General features: G+C 49.3%; 1 protein-coding gene across 1 annotated transcript in view; it reads right to left on the reverse strand.

Moving 5' to 3' along the window:
- Nucleotides 1-15,877, reverse strand: part of LOC136985265 (polycystin-1-like protein 1) — a 109,501-nt gene extending 93,624 nt beyond the window's left edge. The window contains exons 1-2 of the mRNA XM_067282512.1: nucleotides 15,728-15,877; nucleotides 12,093-12,192 (exon numbers count right to left, since the gene is read on the reverse strand). Coding sequence (XP_067138613.1) covers nucleotides 12,093-12,192; nucleotides 15,728-15,785 — 158 coding nt within the window. The 5' untranslated portion in view covers nucleotides 15,786-15,877. The remainder of the gene's footprint in view (nucleotides 1-12,092; nucleotides 12,193-15,727) is intronic.
- Between the last annotated feature and the right edge of the window lie 1,624 nt (nucleotides 15,878-17,501).

Consider the following 17,501-nt stretch of genomic DNA (forward strand, 5'->3'; position numbering starts at 1 on the left):
TGGATCGTACCTGTCTAGATTCCCGATAGCCCCACCCGTCCCAGATAAAGTCAGTCGGGTCGGAGGGACGACTACGTCATTCGCATCACCCCCTTTTAGTCATTCCGTGCGCGTGACGGAGGTGTCGATTGTTTTCTTCGTTCCCGACCTCTTCGGGACTGTAAACCTTCGGCGAAGAAAGGAAAGTTAATGAGAAGAGGCAGCGGCAGTGGCGTTGAATGCGGGGTGTGGTCTTTCGGCGGCACAATGCGCGCGCCAACAATCGTAATCGCGTCATCGTGTGTAATTTGCCAGTTTTTCGGCGGACACAACCGGCTATTACCGAGACGGAGGTCCAGAAATGGGTTATTAGTAGGCATTTTCGCACGCGGCCCCACCCTCCCACCCTCCTATCGCATCTTTGGAGACTGTGGATTATTCCGGACTCCTCTCCAAAGTATCCGAAAATTCCAACTGAAGTATGTTCCACCGGAAGAGAGTGAAGGACGGACGGACTTTTCGACCGAAAGATGGCCAATATTCGCCATCTCGGCCAAAATATCAACTAATGGAGACGACAAACTGACCGAAAGGTCAACCTGCCACGTATTTAAACCTCTGCCCCCATGGATCTTCTTAATCCATCCAATTGGATGCACGAGAGACAGATTTTTCAATCGGTCTCGCCTTATACTCCGACGCCAGCCAAAGATGGAAAGGGAGCCCGACGCAATCTTCCCTCGTAAATTCGAGGTTAAGAAGGGATGACCGAAAGTGATCCCCGGTCACGTGGCAACTCGGGGAGGAGGAAGTCCTGGCTCGTCAGTCATCCCGTCTTCTTTGGGCGGAAAAGAGCCGCGACAACCGATACAAGGCATTAAGGAGTATCTCCCTCACGCTCTCCTGGACAGGCGAAATGATGCCGCTTCGCGTGACGTGACGTGTTCTCCCGCGTGAACACCTCCTAACTGCCGAGAAGCGAATTTCTACCTCCCTCGAGTCTGTCGGCGGAAGAAAAGCAATTTTACCACCCGGGTTTTCCCGTCGGTTGTAAGTAAAGCCGGATTTTACGACCTTTAACCCTTTGCCCTTCGACCGACCTCTACGATTTTCCGCGGAGATTTCTTTCTGTAAGGGGGGCCTTCCTTCCGCGGACATACTTCCCGAGGGGAGTCGAATAGTTCGGGAGGGCCCGGATGACGAACGAGCGACCTTCGACCCCGCGCGGCGGAGAAGGCCGCGCCGTCACGTAGCGTTGTAACGCGAGGAGGGACGTCTCCTTCCACCCTCCGGGGTCGAGGGCGTAGGCGGAACGACCCCGTGCCCGGCCGAGTCGGGGTCCGGGCCCGGCCGAAAACTGCCAGCCGAGTTTCCGGCGCGCCGTCTAGCGACCGGGGGGGGGGAAGAAAAGCGAATTTTCTTGTTTATCTACCGTTGCTAGGGCGACCGACCCCCCGCTGCATCAGACCGAGCTATAAAGTTCCGATAAAGCTCTTCTCCCTACTTCTCCGCAGAAAAACACAATAATTCTCTCGTCACATTGACTTTTAAGGGGGTGGAGCTCTAGAAAACTTATTTCCGGGGCCGAAAAAACTCTCGTTTTCTACGAAACCCCGTTCGAAGCTTAAAATGGAGTCCCGTCTACGGCTTATCTCCCGGGACGGTTAAATAAAAAAAAATTCACGCCGTCCTTCTTCGTTGTACACCCAGAAAACTTGCAGGTTTTCTTTGGCAACACCCCGATACGGTGCAGACATTATACAGAAAACGCGGGGTGTGATCACGTGAGGTCATTCATCGCGACCTTCTCCGCGCCGCGTGGACCGTTCCGGGAATTCGAAACCCTTCGGTGACGACCGGAAATACGGGCGGACGCGGCCACCTGGACGTTTTCCGGCCAAACGGCAAATAATAATAAGTCGAGTCGGAGAAGGAAGATCGATGAGGAACCTCACTCTTCCAAGAAACGCTTCGATTCCGTCGCACGTGCGGAGAAAGGAGGCTTTTCCCGGTATCCGGTCGATGGCGTTTGCGTATAATAGCTCCTCTGGTCCTCCAAAAGAGGTGGCTCCAAATCAAACACGTGGCGGAAGTAAACCAGGGATGCTCGATCTTTCGAAAACCTAAACGATCGAGGGTAAGAAATTTTTCCAGCACCGAACTGTCCCCACTTAAGATGAGGGTAGTACCCCTTCGGGGGGTAAAAGTTGGAATCTAGAACGGGGAGATAAAAAAGAAAGCGAAAGTTAAGACAAATGGAGAGTAAGAAAGGATGTTGCATAATGAAGTGAAGTCTCGGGGGTGTCGTCAAGAGAAGCCTGCAGCCACGACCAGCGTGACGGTTCATCAACGATTTATGTATCGTCTCAATTAATAACGAGTGGCGTCGACTTTCGTGGGGGGTTAACGGGGGACGGAAGTTTGTAGAACACAGGATCCGGTCGAGCTAGTTTGTCGGAGGATCTTCGCTGAACCACCCATAAAATCGGCCACTCCTGGAAGTAGAGGAGTACGTGGAAGATTCGGTTTTCGTCTGGTCTATTTTCGTCCCCGAGCCGACGTGTTTATTTATACAGGAGAGCAATATCCACCTCTCTCAAGGCCACCACGAATTCGGATCGCCCCCTTTCTCGGTGGACTCTTCGATACCGTCACTTTTCACTTTATTCGTCGGCAATTCCCCCTTTTCGCTAGGTAACGATATGAGATTTCCCTCCCAAGTTCTTTCTGTGACGTCGGTTGTTCCCCCTCGCGACGTTTACGTCAGGCGACAAAACTGTCTAAATATAGAAAGCAAAGGATTTGAAATGTTTCATAAAGGGAGCGGAAGACAGGGGGGTCAACTTCTTTCCGGGTCTCTTCTCTGTCCATTATCGCTTCGGTGGGCCAAGAGAAGGCTCATCCATCCTTCGTATGACGTCGACTTCCGAGCGGGAGGAGAAGTATCGACGGAGATTGATACACTCCCCCCTCGTTTTGTTTCGGCAGTACTCTGACCTTTTACCGCCTCCAAACGCCAATTCGAACTCGGAATGGGGGACAGACAGACGTCGGCTTTCCCTTTTTATAAACGAAAATCGCCTCCCCCCGCTGAGTGGTTACGGAGACGAAAGCGGGTGGCCTCCTAATGGAAGGTATATTGACAGACGGGCATACACTATCCCACAATGCATTAGATCGTCCGGAAACTAGAGAGTAGATTGAAGTCACTTCCGGTGTGTGGCACGAAAGATCGTGATGGAAAAGTCCATACGTCACGACTTGTCACAGGCGCGCGGTTCTCTTGTTTGCCCAAGTTTTCGGCCTTCCTTTCGCTAAATTATCTTCCGGATGAGTTTGCATCGACCGCACGCCATCCCCCGACCAGGAAGAAGCGATCGTCACTGGAACCCCCGCAGCACGGGATCCGTTAAATCGACGAGGGGGAGGGCGACGCATCCTCCACGTTTCGGAAGGGGAGGGGAGTTAGAAGTTTCCGCCAAGACAAGGAATAGAAAGCTTCCATCTGCGTAGAAAATCGCCCTTTCGCCAAATGGAAGCATCCATAAAGAAGGGCGTGGATCGAGCCCATCGTCCATCGGCCACACCCTTTTCTAATCCTTGAAAAATAAGCGAGAGAAGAAAGGGGGATGCGCAAAAGGCCGGTCGCAACGGCACACGTAACTTGGCAATTAGCCGGGACGACCATACCGAGTCGGGATTACGAGAGCTTTATGGCCGCCATTTCCGATACGTTATCTAAAGGTGCCGTCGTTTAGGCCAGCTTTTACAGCGTCGGCCAGATAATGCCTCCCCCTCGTCCACCCCTCGCCTTTGTCTTCCACACTCCGTAAAACTGCAAACAAAACTTTTCTCCCACCGGATCCGGGCGCGTGGCCACTCTCTACTCCATTCTCTACCTTTACCAAGGTGGAAATCCCGGAAAGACGGTAAAATCGGAGTATAAAATGGTGTTTTAAAGGGCAAATAGGATCCCCCCCAACGATGAAAAACGAAGACACTTGGCAAAATGGACTCCAGCGAAAAGATAACCCAATCGAGAAACATTATATTGATAAAGGGTTGGGGAATTGACCACGCGCCATATTACCCCTGGCTTCTACCTTCAAATGGGATGATAAAAAAAAGAAAACAAAGTTAGTAACACAACTAATAATACAACGCGTACAAACTTACGGAGGGAATAATCTGAAAACGAAAATTTTACAAGTCGGGAATTCCCGGACCGTTATTGTGACGTCATTTATCATCTCGAAGGATCGTTAAGCGCCGGTAGGAATAGAAGACGACCTTTTCAAACAATTGTCAAATGCAGATATTTTAAAACGTACATTTTTTTTTGTTAATGCCACGAGCAGATCCGGTTTCGAGTAGACGTTTGGATCACGATCCAATATTTTGAAGCCAACCATTGTCCAGACACGCTCGACAATAAGTTACAAAATTCGTAGTAACGAGTTTTTTTTTAAAGAAGAACACCACACAGTTTAATCCCAAAATGCTTCGAATTCACTGGAAACGTCACTCTATACTATAGAAAAATCACGATAAAACTGCGCTGTAAGCGGGTGACCGGGTCTTAATTGTTAAATTACATACAGTACAGTACACGCCAGCTCGTATGCTGGTTTAAAAAAAGGGTTTCTGCCGGGACGAGCCCGGGTAGGGCTCGAATTTCGTACTTAGTGGGATGGCAAAAATACGATCGTGTTATCGTGTTGCCAGTAATTTGGTATTAATTTGTACTGTACATCTTTTCGTTAGGCCGAATTTATATTCTTCACGCTGTTAATAAAGTACAGATGTGTAATTAAGGCCGAAAGAGAGAGAGAGGCGAGACGACGCCACCCTCTTCGAAAATCGCGAGAATATATCAATTAAAATCGATAAGAGAAATAAATATAAGTTTATTGCGTAAAACATTAAATATCGGGACACCTCCTCCCCGAAATTTAAGTGTTCTCCCGTCCCCTTCCATTCCGGGCTTGTATTTAAATTTCGACATTTTTCCCTTGTCCCTCGTCTTTTGCACGACAGAACAAGCAAAAACTTAATAAAAAAAAACGTCATTCAAAATTCGTTAGAATCCCCAAATTTGCGGCTTTTCGAATCCGCCCGAATGATTACAATGAAAATGGCGTAAAAACAATGCAAAAATAGCCTAAATTGATAAAATCCAGTATTAATTATTAATTTTACTGTTAAAACTGTATTATACGATCAATCGATACTTAAAATTACGTAGCTGCGTAATTATTATTATTATTATTTATTTATTTTTTAATCCGCCGATTTAAATTATGATTATGTCCTGGCAACACTTAAGCCAGCGAAAAAATTTTAAAATTTTGAATTTTTCTCGCGAGATTTCCAACGTCGACGTCATAGCCGGACGTTTATACGTCGTACGACGGTTAGGGACGGCACGTAAACGTTAAGAAACGTTTTCTTTGGGCGCAGTAAGAAGTTTTTTAATTGGCATTAATCTGGTAGATTCGAAACGACGTAAATGTTTGGCAGAGGACGGAAATATTGAAGTGGAAGAGGTTACGATCGTGACAGCGTAAAAGTCGATCCGGTTAAACTATGATAAAGTAGAAATGGCCTAAAGACGTAAGAAAAATAAGTTACGGTTAAAGAAGATTTATCGCGAATTAAACGTGAGAAAAGCGTTGGGTTTAATGAAGGGAAAGTAGAACACGGATTCGAAGAAAACAAACTCTTACCACTGAAGTGAAGACGCGTTGCATCGGTCGTAACTAGCGCAAAACGTAACAAATCACTTCGTGCCAGATCCACAATGACGTGCGTGAAGTGATGTGTTACATTTGAATAATGTGCACGTATGAAGAATTGATACGATAATTTCTGTCGATATGTATGAATAAGTAACGAGGAAGAGTTACGTCGTAGATCCCGTGTTTCGGAGAAAAGGCGCTTTCAAATATGCAGTAGACAGGGATGTAACACAGCCGAATGACGTCTGGCGCGGAGCGAACTTCGTACACCCCCCGGTTCCAGTCGGTGCCGCTTTCGGAACCTCCCCTTCCGCGCCGACGGCGTACTGGTACCACTTTCGCCTGTCTACCGAATTTTTCGGGTTTCGGAAGCCACGAAGTGTGGCACTTCTTAATTACGGGGAGATTACGGCCTAGTGACGTAGCGCACCCCCGATTGTGCTTTCTTCTTCCCGGAGGCGGAGTAAAAGGGGAGCGCCCCGGTTATTAAATAAAGAAGGGGAGCCCCGGCCTCCGCTGTATTCGGTTTCCCGCAACGGCACGCTCCCCTTCTTACCGCCAATCCGTAATTTACTTCTCGCTCCCTCGGGTGTCGCCCAATTCCCCCTTCTTTTTTCTTTATCTCCGGGCGCGTATCGTAATTATTTTCTGGAAAATTCGAGGACTGAGAAAAACTCTGATAGACAGGAGGCCGGAAGCGCGCGCACCACCCCCAGCACGGGGGTGCACCCTCGCATCCCCCGAAAGCCCGGGAATTAGAAGCGTCCGGTTGCATTAGGAGACGAGGCTAATAGAGGCCGAGGCCCGGGGGTCCAATCGGCCTACCCCTGGGATGATGGATGGAGGATCCAATCGTTGTCGTCACATTACCTCGCGCCGGAGGCCGAGTAAACTCGACACGGGAGGGCGCGAGCCCGGGTGGTGGCGCTGGGTAGTCCGGCCGATTCGATTACGGGCGACGACGTCCTTCCGCCTTCGTTACGTCACGCGACGGAAGGTAGCGCGAGCGAGCGCGCCCAAGGGTTCCCGGACGTCGGGGTGGAGTCGGAATATCCCTAAAACTGCTTCGGGGTGATGTAATTGCTTCCCACGTAATTCTCTTTAATTACGTCCGACCGGGCCAAACTTTAAATGGGTGTCGAGTGGAAAATTTGATTACGAAGTTTCTATTGGAGGAACGGTGACGGGATATTGTAAAAAGTGACAGGAGAATCGACGTTACGCCTTCGTTTGTAATCATCCCTCGACGAGCGGCGTTCTTTCTCTAATCAAAAACTGCACACGTTCAATTTGCCTAGTGTCACGAAGATAACAAAACCGTGAACACGTTTAGAATCACGGAACACGAAAATCTTGATCCTGTCCCGTTGAATCGAAAGGTTTAAAAGTCCGATTTTAATTAAAGAAATGGCGGAGAGGACGAAATGGTCAAAACAGTCGAGAGAAATTGGGTCGGTCACGCAGACGTAGTGTACTTACTGTACGTATGTAACACGACGTTCGTAAACTCACGACTTGTAAGCAGCTGGATCACAAATTTTCTACGGAATAAAACACTTTTTCTATTCTTTAATCTTGCGTAAGAGATTCTCCACCCTTCCGAATTTTGATGATACCCCCGTACGTGTGTGGAAGAACGCAACTTTCGAAGGATGGACGGGGACTTCCCACAGGGAACGGGGTCGAGGACGGGAAGAGCCGAACTAGTCCACCTCACGTGCAAACCTCTTCCGAAAAGTGGCTGGTGTCGACGAGTGGAACTCGCAATACAAATGCGAAACGACACGTTTCGAAGACGCAAGCGGGTCGCACGCGTTTAAACCTCCCCTGAGTCATACTTTGTATACGAGTTATACAACACGAGAGTTACGAGCATCTCGATCTTTGTACCCTCTGAAAGTTAACTCGTGCACGCTTAGAAGCGCGCGCGACCTCTCACCCGTCTTCAACAAGTCGGGAGAATAACGGAACTTCGCCCGGAATCTCTATCTCCAGACCTCCATTGGAACGAAATTGGGAAACCCGAGGGCGGAATCGGAATTTCGAGGACGTGGCGGGGATTTCCGGTGTGACGTGGACGAAGCCGAGTCGACCAAAAGAAAAAGCGCCACTCCAAGGCCGGCAACGGTAAAGGAGAGAAACGTTTTCGAAGGGGGGATTTCCTCCGTTTACCACCGTCCATGAAGGTAAACGGAGGAAACTCTCCCGGTTTCGCGGCTCACCCCTTTTCCGAGAGGAATTCGGAGGCGGGGAGGGAGATCGTCTTCCATTGTTTCGACTAGTCCGACGCCTACCCGCCCTATCTGACAATTCGGTATATCACGAGAACGATAGGCATCCGGGACGCGTCACGATTCGGTCACGGTCGGGTCACGAAAGTCGTTCGTCTCGTTTCGTACGTCGTGGGCGTTAACGCTCGACCATCAAAGAACCCCGCGTCGGTCGGTCGGCAGCTAGAAAACAAAAAGATAGGCAGAGCTACGGAAGGCTCCCCCTTTGCGGCAGTGTTGCCGGCCATCTTTCTTAACCCCCTAATGCCATTTAAAGAGCGCGGGTGGATGGAATTGCGGATATTCTCGGAGATTTACGCGAGATTCGACGAAACCGAAGGTATAAAGACCGCTTTGGAATGGTGGCGCCCCCTCTCCCGTTCGGGACGAGATTTGGCCGCGAACTTTCCGCTTGCCGGCCCCCTGACGGAGATTTGCCAAGTGCCGCCAAACGGACGCTATCAGAAATCCAAGAAAAATTTTAAAAAGTTAGAAAAACTGTCGTTGGTGGCGTGACGCGCCGACGACCGCGGGTAATCGGCGACGCCGCCAATGCACAAATTTCGTTCCGTTCCGTTCCGTAACGAGATCTCCGGAAGGAAGACGGAAGTGCATTATCCTAATGGAACTGCGGAATCGAGTCGCGCCGCGCCGGTCGTCGTCGTCGCGCTAACGGCGGCGTCGGAAGCAACTTAACAAGGCCAGCGGCGCCAGCGAAAAACTCACACCCACTCTCGCCCGACCTTTGAACTTTGCCATTGTTCCTTAACGAGCCAGTAAGATGTGGAGAATTAGCACGCGGCAATGGGTGTCGGACCGGCCATTCCGTCTCGCGCTTCTTACTTCGTAACGGGCAACGGGGGGGAAGCAGATAGAACCGGAAGGGACGAACGGAGGAGGGAGAAACGACCGAATAGCGGTCGGCAATCCGCGATAAACATCGCCATTATTTGCAGAAAGGGATTTAAAGAAGGGAGACTTGTTGAACGGCCGCAGATCCGACAGTCTGGCGTCGACGGCGCGCAACACGTGATACGTCTCCGTCACACCGCGTTGGGTCAGAGAGACGCCCGTCTGCCTCGACGCTCTCTGTCGACCCCACCCTCGGCCACTTTCTTCCCATTTCCTGGCCCGATACCCGACGGACGACGGGTTTAAGCCCGAGACCGACTCCAAACCGGAAAATTTGAATCCTTCCCCGACAAACAGCTCCCCGGAACTCGAGCCGACTTTAACGGGCGAAAGACAAGTCTGGCGGGATGACGTTTTCCCCGTTTCCGGTCGGGGGAGCGGAAGTAGAACCCCGACGCGATATGAGAACTAATCGTTGCGGAACTTAAAAGGGTTGAAAAAGCGGAGGAGGAAGATTACGGTAACGAGTCCGGATGGCAGAAGAGGCAGAGAGGGAGATTAAAGAGAAGGCGCCGAGCAGACGGACTGGGCGGACGAAGGGAGGATGGAAACCGATTCCGCCCCCGCGCGCGCTGTTTCCCTCTCTTCGTCCGACGACGCACGCAAAGAATGGCAAAATTTGAAGCCTGGAATCGGATGCGTCGTCATCACCTCCGCGTCGCGTCGTCCTTCCGTCGTCAGACGCGCCGTCTCTTCCAAAGCCCGAGGGAAGGAAATTCCCCTTTAAGGAAACCAAAAATGACGGAAAAGACTTATCCCAGGCGCATTTTTCCGGAAAATGCGGTTTTCCGGGATCTTTTGGCATCTCGGCCGTCCGGACGGCGACGGGCGGCCCCGGGGGAGGCGGCGGCGGAAGGAGGACGAAAGATCTCGGCCGTTTTTCAATCCTCCGCCGCCCGGACGAGATGGGAATCGAGCGCGCTAGCCACCGTGGCCGGCGCATCGCGCCGCGACAGCGCGACGTCACTTAGCGAAGAAGGCGCCTTCCTAAATTAAACTAGGATAACTCTCGGTTGGGGCCCGAGAGGGGGAGGAAGAGCGAAGAGAGAGAGAGGGTGGGAATCCGAGCCGGACCCGAGAGGAGCCGGAGTTATGGAAGACAAACAGAAATCGAAGCCACAGTCAACAGCGGGCAGGACAAACACGGTTTCCGTTTCCGAGGAGTAAGTGCCGCAGTCGCGCAGACGACCCAAAGTTTTTAAGTGGAAAGTGGCTCCCGTCGCCCGCCGGATCGTGTGACTGCAATCCAGATAATTGATCGACGCCTCGCCCGTCCCGAGAGGGCGCGGATCGTCTTACCGCTTCCCCCTCGTTCCTCGGCCCGCCGCCCCGATCCGGCTGGAGGGCGGCGGGCCCGAGCACCAGGCCTCCCCCCGGCCTCGTGCGGGGATGGTGATTAAGTGCGGAGTTTTCCGCCGTCATCCGCGCGCTCGGCGGAGCGTGAAGGGAGGAAGAGCCGCCTTCTCGATCTCAGTCCTTCGCGTAAACCCGGCGGACGTCGTTAATGACACGCGACCGGCGGTTATTAATGGCGCGACCCCTCCCTTCGCTCGCGCCGTTCCGAAACGGAAGACGTTTCGGCCCGCTCCGGCTCTTCTCTCGTCACTTCCGGCTTCCGAGCGCCTCCCGGTCGCCGATCGTCTCCCCCCATTTTGCCTTTTCGACTCAGAAACCGCGGGCCTCCGTCTGTACAATACGCAAACCAGCCAAAGGGGTGACCTACGGACGTCGGCTTATATTCGGGAATGGCATCTTTTGGGTTCGACGACGATTCCACACCGCGCGGTGAAAGCGACAGTTCTGTTTGACGTAGAAATCGTTCTTACCGCCATCTTTTGAGGCCCGATTTACAGAAGTCTGCGAATTGTCTCGGGCCTTCCTGGCGGTTGTCCGAACGATACGCAACGTCGCCACTCGGGCGGCTGACGTAAAACGGCTTATAATTAAAGCGTCCGCATTCGGAGTGACGTGGAAATCCCCCCGAAAGATCCAGAGTGGCGCGAAATTCGTAGGAATTTCGCGCCACTCGGAATTTCGAAGTAATTAATCAAAAAATCCCGCTAGGGTTAAAACGGCGCTGCGTTTTTCTCAAGAAGATAAACTTCGCCACTATAAAAAGCGATAAATAAGAATTTCCGGAGAGTCACGCCGTTATTCGACCGTCGTAACGTGACGAAGCATCGACAATGGCGTTACGACTACCCTCCGAGACCGGCATCCACTTTCCATTTTCGAAAAGCGTAGGACGTATAGACGTAACGCAATACGTACGGTACGTCCAGTGGGGGTTAACAAACGATATTTCGGGGACCGAACAAAAGTCACGTATAATCTACGTGTTTTCAACGTCATTCCACTTTAAACGTTTCTTCGCGACCGTACGAGAAAACGTTTAAGATACGAGGACTTGTATTATATGCGGGTTGGCAACACTTTGGACGGTAACCGCGCTCAAACATGGCGATCTTCTCCCGCTAAATCTCGCTTTGTGCCTTTTTTTTGGGGGGGGGACGAGAAGTAGCGTTATTCCGTACCGAAGGTTTTCGAGTCGACCGATTTCGGTTAACCAGAAACGGATCAAACGTCAGTGAGTCACGTGTAAATCGAGCGTGAGATTTAATTGTGAAAGCGTTGTCGGATCGATAGAATTTAAAGAAGGTCAGGCGATGGAAAAATCTTAAAATATTTAAATCGTTTCGGCGCGAGGCAAAGGAATTTTTTTTTTCCTCCGAGGAATTACCAGGCGCCTCACGACTTCCATCGAAAATAACACCAAAAAATAAAAGACGTTTGGTGGTGTTTAAATTCCGAGAAAAGTAACCGAAACAACTTCTGTCGATCGGAAACACTCTATTATCCCCCCGCCACTTAATTATACTTCAATTCGCTTTCGAACTGCCGGGACACACTCTCTCCTTCCATCACCCGATCTGGTGGTGGTGTAACAAGAAACGTTAATGTTTAACACCAGCTTAACGACACCAAAGAGCGCGCGGACGGCTGCTTCTTACATTACGTCATACACATCCGACCCGCATGCGGGAGTGCCCGCAGCGCGTGTTGGTGCGGGTGCCCCAACTTTCGCCTGTCGGGCCGCAGACTGTATTTTTGGAAAAATGGAAATTTCGCCACCCCCATTCCCGGAAATTCCAGAAATTTGCCAGCCCCGGGAATAAGAAATGCGAGTACTTACCCTGTTTCTAGACAATGGTTCAAACATCCCTTTCTGGTGAGTGCCAGAGAAGTTTCCGTGTTCCAGTTTCCGTATCGACAGCCGATCAGCCACGAATCACCTGAAGAAGAGAGAAAATTACTTATAAACGGTACGACCTATTTGTCGGGTTGTGTGTCTGTCATCGAAATTTCTACGAAACTATAACAATTAGAGTTAAAATACAACGGAAGCCTGGCTATACTAACAGGAAATGGAAAATTTCAATCGGTAGTCATTGTTCATTTTGGTTAATGTTACCTTAGGTTCCAAGATGGCGACTCGTCTCTGATTCCAGCGAAGAAACAGCGGGGACGCACGTTTACCTAAACCTAACCTATTCTAATAAATTACTATAATTATTAGCAACCAAATTATTAGAATAGGTTAGGTTAGGTTAGAACGTGCGTCCCACTGTTTCTTTGCTGGAATCAGAGACGAGCCGCCATCTTGGAACCTAAGGTAACATTAACCTTAATTGGGTTTACTGTATTCCCGTTACGGGCAGAACACCGGTAACACCAAGGGATAAAAACAACGTGCCACAATATAGACTTCTATTGATCAATTGAAATTGATCAACCGAGCAATTTCATTGATCGAAAACAGTTTTCTACAGGTTCGAGCTTTAAGCCAACTTGTGATCTATATTCTACGACTTATGTCGGGGGTGATCGAGAACTACGTCATCGTCCGGCTGTATGGCTCCTCGATTCGTATATTAGGCTATATAGAAGTGAGTAAACAACACTCGCTACGTAATCGCGTAGTGTTCTCCCGGGTTAAAGGTGGACGAATTACGAGAAAGACGTGACGTTTCCGAAGAAGACCGGCGAATTCGTCGGCGCCATCTATCGAGAAGGGCGATGACTAATTTGCGGAAAAGCCAGAGCGGATAAATTATTAACCCGCCCCCTACGGAAGAGAAAAGAGAACGGCGGACTCCCCACCCGCTCCGCATTGTCCGACCCGGAAGTCGGCCGCCTCGTGCGCTCTTCGATTTCGAACTCGACCGACCACACCCTTCATCCATCTCCCTCCCCCTCTCTGCGGACGCCTGAATTTTACATGAGAGCGAAAGACCGCACGGGGCGTAGCTCGCTCGTCTCTTCCATCCCCCCCGGTGGGTGGGCGGACCTCTCGCTCTCGTCCATCACGAGATTCGCTCCGAAGCAATTCCTCAGATTTCAATTTTCCCAGGAATCCGGAAAAGAGGTTCCGCTGTTCCTCCGACGTAAACGACTGAAAATTCCATTGTAAAAACAAACAAAACAATTGTTTTTCTAATGGTTCGAGGTTCGAATTCTTATCATTTTTACGTGACGTAACGTAGCGTGACGTAAGGAACGGCTGAAAATGGTTCGGGCACAAAAAGTGACGTTAACGTAACTTCCCGTCACTCAATTACGTTTCTTCTTCCGGGTTAAGCGATGACTTCCGGCAGCACCCCGCTCGGCGAAAGGGTGATGAATGGAGAGGAAACGGAGTCGAGGGGTGCAATGCGTGACGTAACACAACAGCGGGGTGAGGAAAGCGGTGATCGGAGACGTCGTATTTTGGAATATCGGCTCTAAACGTGTTTAGGATAGGGACGAAATGGTAAATAGTAAGAAGAAAAATCTAGTTTGGCCCACCTTCGGATTACGAGGTGGGTAGAAAAGAAACTAAAACGGAATAAAAGTTGACTTTCCAAGGATGCCAAGCGCTGTAATTACACTTAACACCAAGAAAGTCTCTGATAAAGGCGCGTTATCTTTTTTAACATTAAAAATCATTTAAAACACTAAACGGTGTTTCAATTTACATACAATATGACCAGATACGGGTCATAATCACGGTACTGTACGTCTACCGCTGCGGTTTTTGCTGGAACATCGCGCGACTTTTGTCGTATGGACATAGAATTGAACGGGAGCCGAAAGGAAAAGAAGCCATCCCTGCGTCTGGAAGACACAGAACAGGAGACTCTTGTACCGTCGCGGACGGTAAACTTTGCACTCGCCGCCACAAAAGAGGTTATCCTCGTACCTGCAGGTCACGAGGACACACCATCCTTGCACCGACCAGGTACGGAGAGACGATTCATTTTGTGTTTAGTTGTTTTTCGCGCCCATTTTCCGTTTGGCGCACGTAATACTGTTTTTATTTTTGACCCCTAGGCCTAAATTCCGTTAGGTATCAGAGAACGTGGGCATCGACACTGTACAATAGCTTTGTATAGCCTACACGATACAGCACCTGGGAACCGGGAGTTTTGTGGCAAGTAAATTACATTGATACACGAGTACATCGTAACACTTGGTCGTACGCAATTAAAGAATATATCCTACACAAACGAGCAGTAACCAGAGGTAACGAAATATATAGATTTGCTAGTGTATTTCGTCACGGGGAACCTGACAGAAACGAGGATTTCTTCCTTACAGACAGACTAAACTTTTCAAACGTAACCATCTGGAGCGTCACGATGGAACTCTTAAATATAGTATGTTACGTTCGTAAAGGCTATAAAACTATAAATAAACCGCAAATTAAGGTGTTTCTGAGGAATTTCGTCGATGGGTTTACCGGAAACTAGTGCCAAACTTTGCCACTCGACCGTTTCGCGCGTGGCAAATATGAGTAAATGCCAGATAAAAGCGGGAGAGATTGATCGTAACGGAAGTTACAAACAATTAAAATCGATTTAATTACGTAACGTCTGAAGAGGGGAGAGGCACGTCCGGTTAAGTCGACAAGTTTATAAAATTTAACGTGGAAATTCGGGAGTAGGAAACGAGTTTCTTTCTACTTAAATATGAGCCTTTTCCTTCCTCATCCGCGCCCATTTGTTACGTTTAAAATCACTGTCATAATCTCTATTCGAGGAGTAAATCGGAAAATGCAGGATTTATTCTCCAAAACAGTGCTCATAGATCCAAGAAACAGCGTATTCTTTGAAGACCAGGCCTTGTTGAAGACAATATTACAACCTAGTGTTACGTTTCGTCGCGTTATTTTTGTGACTTTCAGGCCTTTTGTGTATCGATAAAATGGACGCGAAAGAAGCCTCCAGATACACGTACACAACTTTGACACGGGCGAACAAATTGCCATTTGTCCGCCATCCACCCACGCTATCGAAGTACAGAGCCAAACTTTGTGTTATCAAAACAGTTCTCGTCTCCCGGCGCTCGTTTAAAGGAAACAAAGAATAAATTATGCAGCGAGTTCTTTAATAGGTTTTGATGTTTCACAATCTCCAAAACGGTGAAAGAACTTTTAAACGCCAGTATTAACACCCTGGAAATAGCGTTAATAACAGATTACAGTTTAAACTTCCGAAGAGGTGCTGCCATCTAATGACGGTAAATTAAAATAACGTGGATGGGAGTGAGAAAAGTCGCGATTAACCACGACCGGAAACGGAATTGTCGGCGTGGTAATTAAACGACAGCGCGTGCCCGTCCTTCGCCCCCGAAAAAAAAACCTTACGTCATTCTCCCGTTCTCAAGAAGCGTCCTCCGTACCCAGATTCTCCCACTCGGCCGCTACCGGAAGTGGTCGGGGGTGCCCGAAATCGTCCGGAGTAAAGTTGGAAGGCGCGCCCGGAGCGGATAACCTACCCCGATACTTACCCGAGCAGGTGTGAAGACACGAGACGAGACACAACAGGTACGACAGGCTCCTCCCCATCTGATCGGGCGATGGCCATCCGAACCGCGCGCCCTCCCTACTGGTTCCTGCGTCACTCGTTAAAGGACCGCTAGACTCTTCCGCGCGGATGCTTTTCCTTCCAGCTATCTGTTAGACAGTCTTCGAGTTTTTCGTCCCCTTCCTGTCTGTCCTCGCGCCCCGCGGTTCGACACTACCTCGGAAGAAAATAGAAAGTGTCGTCTCGGGACGAGAACTTCTTCCTTCGGCGGAAGGATCGTCGGATTCTGGAGCGCGCACTGTCGGTCCCACCCGGAGCCGTGTGACGTCGTAGTTTACTGTGCCGGCGACTCGGACGAAAGTGGCCGCGTGCGGGCTGCTCCTCCACCCCGGAATGCCTAAACCAGTGCGAGATTACCCGAAATTTCCGCCACGTCCCCAAGAAGGAACGGATAATACTGCTCCGCGCACGTGGCACGATTCGTTACCACGTGCACGGAGCAGGATCGACAAAGCGGTTACTTTTAAATACAGTGACGTCAATAGGGGACGGAAAATTCCGCGAAACAATCGCGCCCTCCTCAAAATAGGATGTGACCTGAACTTTCGTAAACCACGAGAAAGTAAGCACCGTGGCGGTTTTCCTCCGCCGTCCGAATTCGAATGGAGGTCAAAGGTCGCATTGTTCCGAGAGAAAGAATGACGTCAAACGACGACGTCGGACGTACGCTTTCGAATACGAACGTAACGCCATCTGTTTCTCGCCGCATAAACGATACGAATGGAATTAAAAAGACGGTCCGTGTGTCTGTCCATTTACAAAATATTAAATCACATAACGATAAGTAAATCGCTTCTTCCTCCATAAGACTTTCGGATTGATAAAAGCAAAAGATTTTCCTATCTTATCTTCACATCTTTCATCATTAATGGCACAATCCGATCTTGCCGAGGATTTTCTGCAAACTCTCGCAATTGCTAAACCATAATTTTCGGTGACTTTCCTGGCAATTGGCTTCCATAATTTTGAAAGAATTGAATTTTTAGTCGTGTTTGATGGTCGGTGTGTGTGTGTACATTACGACATTTTCCCGCTTTCTACGAAATTAGCATTTTTACTTCTTAAATAATTTATTAAAATTATAATTATTAATTTAGTTAAGAGATGGCGCCTAACGCCTCCCCCTAGTGACAAATTACTTTATATTAATCATTTAATTAGCCAAATTCTAGCCCGATCTTTCAGACCATCGTTGATTATTTCGTTATATATTCATCGGGAGTTGAGATGCTTATTATATATAAAATTGACGAAATTTTACGTTTTCTCATCCTAAAATTGGCTTTTCGAAAGAAATACCCGTGTTCGCAGTTCGAGATTCGAACGCCCTGGCTCAAGTCCCATGCGCACGGCGACGAAATTACAACCGCCATCGACGTCATTGGCCTGTCTAACCAATCGTTTCTTTCGACTCGGACGAATCCGAACATTTCCCATAGTTTCGCCCGCGTGTAAAGCATTCGTAGGGTCTATTAATTACAATTAACTAAAGTGCGACGAGTATTGTCGCGCTTACCGCACCGTCGTCAGTGGCGCGTTATAGCTTTGTGGGACATGACACATTTGAATTAGGGGACCCCGAATACAGTGTTGACTTAAGACATTGTTCTTCGAGGAATTTTTCGCGAAATATTTTTCTATAAAAGATTAGTTGGGGACCCGGTGTAGAGGCATCGGGCAATTTCCCTTTTTGCCCG

The sequence above is a fragment of the Centruroides vittatus genome, unplaced genomic scaffold, assembly GCF_030686945.1.
Source record: "Centruroides vittatus isolate TY-2023 unplaced genomic scaffold, ASM3068694v2 contig_957, whole genome shotgun sequence".
NCBI classification, from domain to species: domain Eukaryota; kingdom Metazoa; phylum Arthropoda; class Arachnida; order Scorpiones; family Buthidae; genus Centruroides; species Centruroides vittatus.